This window comes from Penaeus monodon, chromosome 7 (genome assembly GCF_015228065.2).
Source record: "Penaeus monodon isolate SGIC_2016 chromosome 7, NSTDA_Pmon_1, whole genome shotgun sequence".
Classification (NCBI taxonomy): domain Eukaryota; kingdom Metazoa; phylum Arthropoda; class Malacostraca; order Decapoda; family Penaeidae; genus Penaeus; species Penaeus monodon.
Genome location: NC_051392.1, coordinates 1,346,323 through 1,356,322, shown reverse-complemented (window position 1 = coordinate 1,356,322; position 10,000 = coordinate 1,346,323). Strand labels below are relative to the sequence as shown.

Here is a 10,000-nt window from a genome sequence, read left to right as displayed (position 1 = left end):
TCATCGTCATCATAATCACGATCATTATTTTCCATTATGTACAAATAGTCTTCATAATGATTCATGAAAAATACAATATAATACAGTAATCAGGTGTATATTGCTGTATGCGATAACGTGCCTATGTAATTTATTTTGACGCCAATTCATCAGTTATTTATTTTTATCTTATTTTTTAATTTACTTCTCTGTTTCTTCACATTTCGTTAATTCCTCTCGTATCAGTGTGTTTGTTTGTGTGTGTGTGTGTGTGTGCGTGTGTGTGTGTGTGTGTGTGTGTGTGTGTGTGTGTGTGTTTGTGTGTGTGTGTGTGTTTGCGTGCGTGTGCGTGCATGCGTGCGTATGTGTATTTATATTTTTTCTGTCTCCATTCATATCATCCTTGCCTTATTAAAAAAACATGTAAACCTTTTCTGGCGTCTGTTGTTTTGTCAGCTGTTGTCATTTTTCTTTTATCCTCTCAGTTTCTTTCCCTTTTCTCTGTTTCGTTCATCACGTTTTCCTTTTCTCCTCCTCACACCACAGACAAGAATGAGATTGGTAAAACGTCACGCTTAAGTCAAGATAATACTCTCAAAGCAATGCCAAGACACGGTCCCTTACCCTCCTCATACCCCCTCTCCCCCCTCCCCCTCTTCCCTCATACCCCTCTACTTCTCCTCCCCCTCCTCTTCTCCTCTTCCCCTTCCTCCTCTCCTCCTTCTCTTTCTCCTTCTCCTCCCTCTCTTCTGGTCTTCCTTCATACCCCCCCCCCCACTTCTCCTTTCCTACCCCCCCCTGTCTTCTCCTTCTCCCTCTCCTCTTCATATATTCCTCCCTCATACCCTCACTCCTCCTCTCCCTCTCCCCCTCTTCCCCCCTCATACTCCCCCCCTCCCTCTCCCTCTCTTCCCTCTCCGGTTCTCCCCCTCTGTTATGTACAGTGTCTGTTCAGGAGACAGAGAGAGAGAGTGTGTGTGTGTGTTGTGTTCACAGCTAGTTCACTGTCATATGTTTCAGCCACAGAAAAGATATTTCGTTGTCTAATCTAGAATTCCAGTATCTTGATGGATAATTTCACCGTGCATTCGTAAATACAGTGAAAATAGTTCTTAGCATTTATGGATTCCATTCTTGCCTTGTGTATAGCACGTGTATAAAAAAAGAGAAAAGTCTGCCGTTAAACGTTTCGTTAATTAATCACCAACTTGACAATCCGTGTGTTTAACTTTTCGTTGGGAAAATAACAGGTAATATGAAGCCTGTTGATTAGACCTGAACAAATTGATAAGACCCAACCCCTCCCTCCCTCGAACTCCCCTCCCTCCTCCCCCCTACACATATCTCGACTCTGACCTACTGATAAGAGAGCTGATAACGGAGGCAGCAGTATCTTCTTCAATACCTTTCTAGCTCGTCTCGTCGTAAATGATCCGGTGACTTGGAAGTTGTGTGCGTGTGCGTGCTCTGTGAAGTTTTCTCGTAATTCTGAAGTAGTGTGAAGTTAAGAGACACAGGGAAAAGATGTGAAAATAAGAGCAAAAAGATAATTGTCGTGAGGAGAGGAAAAAAAATGAGACGGTGGCAGATACGCTGGAAAATGTTTGCGATAAAGTCTGTTATCTAGAAACTTAACCAGCATTGAAAATCCTCTCCCAGGCCCTTCAACTTTTATTTTGACCGAGGACTTTGTGACGAGAGAGAGAGAGAAAAATCTGCTCATTTGTATATCTGTTAAGTTTTCATGGTGTGGTGTGATATTTTGCCTGCGTAGATAACAAAATATATCCAAAAAATATATTTCGAACGTTAATTTTGAGAATTTTCATATGCCAAGAGAGATTTCTTGTTTATTATTATTATTATTTATTTATTTATTTATTTTTTATATTATGATCATTATCATTAATTTGTAAATATCTCCTGCGCCGACAGTGAAATAAATGGCTGAATATTTTATGAATTTTGACTACTCGTCTCTATGGTATTGTAATAATATAATAATCGTAAAATGTCCAGGTGATGGAGTAGAAAGAGAGAGAAAGAGAGGATAAGAAAATACAGGAACAGAAACAACAAAAGACAACAACAACAAAAAAATCTCTCACTAAAATCAGTTAAAGAGAAAGAAAAAAGAAACAAAGAAAGAAAGAAGAAAAAAATAGCAATAAAAACAATAATGTAAAAAGAATAAAAATTAAATTGACGCACCAGTAAATAGTGAAAAAAACAATAATAACAAAAACTAAAAGGAAGAAAAGAAAATCTACAACAGCAAATCCACAACCACAACAACCACAGCTTCTCTAATAACACCTCAGCAACCACAACCCCGACATTACAACCTCACAACCCCGACATAACAACCTCACAACCCCGACATAACAACCTCGCAACCCCGACATAACAACCTCACAACCCCGACATAACAACCTCACAACCCCGACATAACAACCTCGCAACCCCGACATAACCTCGCAACCCCGACATAACAACCTCACAACCCCGACATAACAACCTCACAACCCCGACATAACCCCACAACCCCGACATAAGAACCCCACAACACCACCAACAACCGCCCCCACCTCCTCCCCCCCACCCCCGCAACCACCCCCACCCCCTCCCCCTCCCCGTCCCCCACAGTGTCCAGGATGGTGAACACGAGCGTCGGAGGCGCTGCGGCCGCGGCAGGAGGGCGGAGGGAGGCGGCCATCGCTCGGACCCGAAGCAGCGTGTTCCGCAGGGCGCTCTCCACCGTCGGCATCGTCTCGAAGGGTATGTTGGGGGGGTCGTCGGGGTATGTTGGGGGTCATGGGGGTATGTTGGGGGTATGTAGGGGTTTTTGGGATATGTTGGGGGTGATGGGGGTATGTTGAGGGTTATGGGGGTATGTTGGGGGGTCTTGGGGTATGTTGGGGGTATGTAGTTTTTTTGGGATATGTTGGGGGTGATGGGGGTATGTTGGGGGTCATGGGGTATGTTGGGGGTTTTGGGGATAGGTGGGGGGTAATGGGGTTGTTAGGGGTCTTGGGGTATGTTGGGGTCATGGGGTATGTTGGGGGTTATGGGGGTATGTTGGGGGTCATGGGGGTATGTTGGGGGTTATGGGATTATGTTGGGAATATTAGGCTCATGGGGGTATGTTGGGTATGTTAGGGTATCTGTCCAACTATCTGTCTATTTGTAAGTCTGTCTATCTATTTACTTACCTACCTATCCCTCTGTCTATCTATCTACCAGTCTATCTATATATCTCCCTGTCCGTCTATTGATCTATCTGTCTATAGACGTATATGAGAGTGCGTAAGGTGTAAGCATTTTTGCGTATGCGCGCGCGCGTGTGTGTGTGTATGTGTGTGCACGCATGTACGTGTGTGCATATATATAATCCCGTGCGTTGGTTCAGCCTCGTGCGCTGACCATCATCTCTCTTTTGTTTCCGTCACGTAGCGCGTTGCTTTTGTAGGATTAAGTCGTCTATGTTTATCGTTTTGTGGTTGGGTAATCCCTTATATTGGAATTCAAGGCTATTGTTCCTTAGGGTTTAACTTCACATTGGATTATACGGTATAATGAATATAAGGTATAAATGGTGAAATGAGGTATGATAAATATAAATAAGAATAAGGAATAACAGATATAAATTCCACATCAGTGACTCATTTTCTCCGATTCAAAATATTCACTGGAAAAGTTTATTCGTCAAATATGTCAGAGATAAGATGATAACAGCGATTTGTCATTTTACAATCGTTTCACAATCAAGATTTTTATCTGATTTAATGTTAATGGAGTAATCTAGTTGTCAGTTTAGTTAATATACAGTGCTGTATTATTATGATAATTATTATTATTGTCATTATTATTTTATTATTATTATTATTATTATTATTATTATTATTATTATTATTATTATTATTATCATCATCATTATTATTATTAGTGGTAGTAGTAGTAGTAGTAGTAGTAGTAGTAGTAGTAATATCATTATTATCATTATTCAATTTAGTTAATACACAGTGCTGTATTATTATGATAATTATTATTATTATTATTATTATTATTATTATTATTATTATTATTATTATTATTATTTATTATTATTATTATTATTATTTATTATTTATTTTTATTATATTATTATTATTATTATTATTATTATTATTATTATTATTATTATTATTATTATTATTATTATCAAGATTATTATTATTGTTGTTATCATTCTTCTTATTATTATTATTATTACCATCATCATCATCATCATAGTAATAATAATGATAATAAAATAATAATAATAATAATAATAATAATAATAATAATAATAATAATAATGATAATGATAATTATTATTATTATTATTATTATTATTATTATTATTATTATAAGATGCTGCTCTTGTTTCGATTTTTCCCAATATTTGTGCGTTTTTCTATTTTTTTCTCTTTTTTGTTTTTTGTTTTGTTTTGTTTCTCCTTATTTTTCTCTTTTTTGTTTTTATTATTTTTTACTTTTCTTTTGTTTTCTTTCTTATATTTTTTTTCTTTTCTTGTTCTGTTCTTCTGCCTGCTACATTTTTTTTCTATCTTGCTTTCTCCTCTTCTAATTCTTCTTTCTCTTCATCTTTCCCTTCTTCCTCCTCTTCCTACTTTTCCTCCTCTTTTTCCTCCTCCTCCCTCCCTTCCTCCTCTTCTTCCCTCTTATTTTATTCTTTATGCTACTCCCTCTTACATCTTACGCTTCTTTTTCCTCCTCCTCCTCCTCTTCCTCCTCCTCCTCCTCCTCCTCCTCTTCTCCTCCTCCTCCTCCTCTTCTTTTTCCTTTTGTTCTTACTCTTCTTGTTCTCGTTCTGACACGCCCCCCCCTTTCCCCCCAGAGGAGCGTCTGCTGGCGGCGTCTGACAGCGGCGAGGTGTCAGCCGTCAGCGCCCTGCTCTCCGGCGGCGCTGACGTCAACTGGCAGAACGACCAGGGGGAGAGCGCCCTCATGTACGCGGCCTGGCGGGGGCAGGAGGCGGTGGCGGCCATGCTGCTGCAGCACCCGGCGACGCACGTCAATCTGCAGGTGGGAGGGGGAGGGCGAGGGGGCTGGCAGGGGGAGGAGGGGGAGGGGGCTGGCAGGGGGAGGAGGGGGAGGGGTCTGTCAGGGGGAGGAGGGCGATTGTCAGGGGAGGGGGGGGGGGGGCGTAGGGGGGGGGAGGGGGGGGGGGCTGTGGGGGGAGGAGGGGGGGGGGCTGCAGGGGGGGGAGGGGAGGGGCTGCAGGGGGAGGGGGGGCAGGGCTGTCAGGGGAGGGAGGGGGGGGGGGAGTCAGGGGGAGGAGGGGGGGGGGGCTTCGGGGGGAGGGGGGAGGGGCTGTCGGGGGGAGGAGGGCGGGGGGGACTGTCAGGGGGAGGAGGGGGAGGGGTGTCGGGGGGGAGGGGGGGGGGCTGTCAGGGGGGAGGGCGAGGGGATGTCAGGGGGAGGGGGGGGGGGCTGTCAGGGGGAGGAGGGGGGGGGGCGGCAGGGGGAGGAGGGCGGGGGACTGTCAGGGGGAGGAGGGGGGGGGGGCTGTCAGGGGGGGGGGGGGGAGGGGTCTGTCGGGGGGGGGGGGGGGGGGAGGGGCTGTCAGGGGGAGGAGGGGGGGGGGGGTGTCGGGGAAGGAGGGGGAGGGGTTGTCAGGGGAGAGGGGGGGTCGTCGGGGAAGGGGAGGGTCGTCAGGGGGAGGGGAGGGGGGGGTTTTCAGGGGGAGGAGGCGAGGGGTGTCAGGGGGATGAAAGGGGGAGGGGTTTTTGTTTCTATGGGGAGATAGAGGTCCGAGGGTTTTTTTCCCTCTAGGTTCAGGAGGGCGAGGGGACTGTCAGGGGTAGGATGCTGGGATTCTGTCAGGGTTTTTAGGGCCGGTTCCTCCTCCTCAGTGTAGGAGGTTGCGAGGCTCTCTAGGCAGGACGGGCGAGGCCCTGTCCGGGGAGGGAGGGCTGTCAGGGGGGCTAGAGGGAGGGGTCTGTCAGGGGGAGAGGGCGGATGGCCGCGCAGGGGGAGGGGAGGGCGGGGGGGCTGGTCGGGGGAGGGGGCGGCGGGAGCAGGCGAGGTTTCGGGGTGGGAGGGGGAGGGGGGGAGGAGCTGCAGGGGGGAGGAGGGAGGGGCTGTCAGGGGGAGGGGGGGAGGGCAAGGGGGGAGGGGGGATGCGGGGGAGGGGGGGAGGGGGGGGGGGAGGGGAGGGGTGTCAGGGGGGGAGGGGGAGGGGAAGGGGGGGGGGAGGGGGGAGGGGGGGGGGAGGGGGGGGAAGGGGAGGAGGGGGGAAGGGGAGGAGGGGGGAAGGGGGGAGGGGGGTCTTAAGGGGGAGGAGGGGGAGGAGGGGGGAAGGGGAGGAGGGGGAGGAGGGGAGGAGGGGGGAAGGGGAGGTCAGTTACGGGGATTGCTATTTATTTATTCATTTATTTATTATATTATATATATTTATTTATATATTTGTTTATTTTACTTATTTATTTATTTATTTTACCTTATTTTCTATATATATATATTTTTTGTATTTTCTATTTATTTATTTATCATTATTTCTGAAAATTTTGTCTCTATCTAATTTTTTTCAGTTTTCCTCTTTTTTTGGTGGTGCGGTTGACTGAAAGGGGGGGGGGGCAGTTAGGGGGGTTGGGGGGTTGATTGTGATTTGATTCTGTCCTTCTTTCTTTCCTTCAGTTTTTTTTCTATTCTGTTTTTTTTTCTCTCTTCGTGTTTCGTTTTTTCTTTTCTTCTTCTTCTTCTTCTTCTTTGTTCTTCATCTTTATCTTTATCTTCTTCCTTTTTTCTTGGTTTGTGTATGCATGTTAACCTCCTGTTATTTTTTAAGGTATCAAAGATATCTACTTGAAAAGAAAAACTAAAACATTACTTATATTGATAATCTATTATCGACCTTGTTCCTTTTACTCCTCTTCATCTTTATTCGCAAGTTTGTTTATCACTGTCACTGTCTCCTGTCGTCGGCCAGCAACAGCTGATTGTGCTCTCGGGCGTCTTCCTCTTCTTCTCCTTCTTCTTCTTCTACGTCCGTTACTAATATTATTACATCTTTCTGTCCCCCGACCTCTTCGCCCTTGTCCTCCCTTCATCCTATTCTTCTCGTTCCTCGTCCGTCGACTGACCTCGCCCTCCCTTCGTCGCCGCCCCAGGACAGCGACGGGTGGACGGCGCTGATGTGGGCGTCGCGCGGCGGGCACGCGGGCGTGGTGCGGCTCTTCATGGTGCATCCCGACACGGAGCCCGACCTGGCCAACGGCGCGGGCGAGACGGCGCTCATGAAGGCCTCCGTCTACGGCCACGAGGAGGTGGTCAAGCAGCTGATCGGCTCCTACAGGACCACTGTGGACAAGCGCCACCCCGACGGCTCCACGGCCCTGCTGTGGGCGGCTGCGGGCGGCGGGGCCAAGTGCGTGGCCGCCCTGCTGGACGCGGGCGCCAGCCTGGACACTCAGGACCAGGACGGCATGGACGCGCTCATGTGGGCGGTGTCGGTGGGGCAGCCCGAGACGACGGAGCTGCTGGTGACCCGCGGGATCGACCTCGCCAGGAGGGACAAGATTGGGCGCTCGCCGCTGCTCATGGCCTCCGAGACGGGCCACGTGGAGGTGGCCAACGTCTTGGTGCAGCACGACGCCACGGACCTGAACGCGCTCACCAAGGACCGCGTGACGCCGCTCATGCGCGCCGCCGAGCACGGCCACTGCGCCATCGTCAACATGCTGTGCAAGTGCCACGAGACAGACGTCAACCTGCAGGACAACCAGGGGCGCACGGCGCTCATGTTCGCGGCGCGCGCAGGCCACGCCGACTGCGCCTACGTCCTGCTGCACCACCCGAGCATCAAGCCCAACCTGGCCGACCTGGAGGGCCTCACACCCGCCATGATGGCCGCCTTCACGGGGCACGAGGACGTCCTCAGCGCCATCCTGTCGCACCGCAAGGCCTCCCTCAAGCACAGGACGCGCGCCGGCTTCACGGCGCTGCTCATGGCGGCGCGCAGCGGCCAGCGCTCCGTGATCGAGCGCCTGCTGGCGCACCCCGAGGTGGACATCAACGAGAGCGACGGCCAGGGGCTGACGGCGCTGGCGTGGGCGGCCAGGAACGGTTCCGGCCACGTCATCGAGCTCCTGCAGCAGTACGAGCTGCTCCAGCCCGACACGGCGGACGCCGACGGGCTCACGCCCCTCATGTGGGCGGCGCGCTGCAACCAGCTGCTCGCCGTCAAGACGCTCCTGCGGGACGCACGCGGCGACACCGAGCTCAAGGACCAGCAAGGGCGCACGGCGCTCGCGTGGGCCAAGCTGCTCGAGAACAAGGAGATCGAGCAGCTGCTGACGCGCTACGCCGAGCTGACGACGGAGCTGTCCGACGACACCGTCGACGACGCGTCCTCGGAGAGCTCCCTCCACACGCCGTCGCGGCTGCACCAGCGCTACAGCCACCCCGTCAGTGACATGCAGGTGGACAACATCGGCGACGTGGTCAAGCTGCTGGAGAACGGCCCGTACGTCAACTGGCGCCAGAAGACCGGCAAGACGTCGTTCGCGTGGTCGGTGGCGAGCGGGCAGCCCGACGTGGTCAAGGTGTTCCTGCTGGTGCCCGGCCTCGACGTCAACGAGCGCGACGAGCAGGGCCACACGCCGCTCATGGCCGCCGCCCGCAACGGCCACCCGGAGGTGCTGCGCCTGCTGCTCAGCCACGAGAACGTCGGCTACAACGCGGTGGACTGGCGCGGCCGGACGGCGCTCATGGTGGCGGCGGAGCACGGCCAGATCCGCGCGCTCTGCGTCCTCCTCAAGTGCTCCGCCGTCAGCGTCAACCAGCGCGACACCCACGGCCACACCGCCCTCACCATCGCTGCCGCGGCGGGCATGGTCGAGGTCACCAACGCCCTGCTGCGCCACCCGTCCATCGACGTCAGCGTCCGGGCGGCCGGCGGGTGCACCGCCCTCATGCTCGCCGTCAGGGCGGGCAACAACGGCGTCGCCGAAATCCTCATCAACCACAAGGACACGGACGTCAACCTGCCCGACGACGAGGGCGACACGCCCCTGCTGGTGGCGGCCGGCCACCAGGGCGCCGTGGAGGTCTCTCGCCGCCTGCTGCAGCACCCGCGGGTGGGCGTCAACCTGCGGGACCCGCATGGCAGCACCGCCCTCATCCTGGCCGCCAAGAACGGCCACCTGGAGTGCGCCAAGCTGCTGATGGAGCACCCGCTGGTCGACGTCAACCTGCGCGACGGCGAGGAGAAGACGGCGCTCATCTACGCGAGCATGCTGGGCCGCGAGGACGTGGTGCGCCTGCTCTTCTCGCACCCCGACGTGGACCCGAACCTGACGTGCCGCGAGAACGGCTACTCGTCCCTGCTGCTGGCGGCGCGCCACGACCACCCGCGCATCGTGGAGCTGCTGTGCGCCCGCAAGAACGTGCTGGTCAACAAGCCGGACGACTTCCGCACGAGCGCGCTCATGCACGCCGTCCGCCGCCACTCGCGCCCGGCCGTCGAGGCGCTGCTCGACCGACCCGACATCGACATCAACCTCACCGACGCCGAGGGGAAGACGCCGCTCATCCGCGCCCTCGCCGACGGGCACTACGACCTGGCGATGCTCCTGCTGGCCAGGACGGACGTCGACGTCAACGCGCACACGCTCGAGAACAAGACGGCGCTCATGTACGCCGCCATGTACCCGGAAGGGATGCCGGCGCTGCGCCTCATGCTGGCCAACACCGCCGTCGAGGTGGGTATCGGGGCGCCGGGGTTGCCCTGCTTTTTTCTTTCTCTCTTTCTTTCTTTATTTGTTTATTTATTCATTTATCTATTTATTTATTCATATATCTATTTACTTATTTATTAATTCGTTTATTTTTCATTATGCTTTTTGTTCTCATACTTTCCTTCCTTTTAGAACCACCTTCGTCTCTCCTCATATGTTCATCAGAGTCTGCACGGAAATTCTGTTCCGGCTCCGATTTCCTTTCAATCTCATACTTCCCAAACAACAAACCAAAGAAA

At 51.9% G+C, this 10,000-nt stretch overlaps 1 protein-coding gene and 1 long non-coding RNA gene across 3 annotated transcripts in view; both read left to right on the top strand.

Moving 5' to 3' along the window:
* Positions 1-883: 883 nt before the first annotated feature.
* LOC119574950 lies at positions 884-2,364 on the top strand. The gene is made up of 2 exons (XR_005228924.1): positions 884-1,437; positions 1,999-2,364. It is a non-coding gene; the product is annotated as an uncharacterized LOC119574950 (long non-coding RNA).
* A 225-nt stretch (positions 2,365-2,589) lies between these two features.
* LOC119574949 (serine/threonine-protein phosphatase 6 regulatory ankyrin repeat subunit B-like) overlaps positions 2,590-10,000 on the top strand; it is a 14,461-nt gene continuing 7,050 nt past the window's right edge. Inside the window, exons 1-3 of one of the 2 annotated variants that reach the window (XM_037922236.1) lie at positions 2,590-2,757; positions 4,859-5,046; positions 7,134-9,725. In XM_037922236.1, coding sequence (XP_037778164.1) covers positions 2,634-2,757; positions 4,859-5,046; positions 7,134-9,725 — 2,904 coding nt within the window. In that variant the 5' untranslated portion in view covers positions 2,590-2,633. The remainder of the gene's footprint in view (positions 2,758-4,858; positions 5,047-7,133; positions 9,726-10,000) is intronic. The other variant, XM_037922237.1, reaches the window with a different exon arrangement.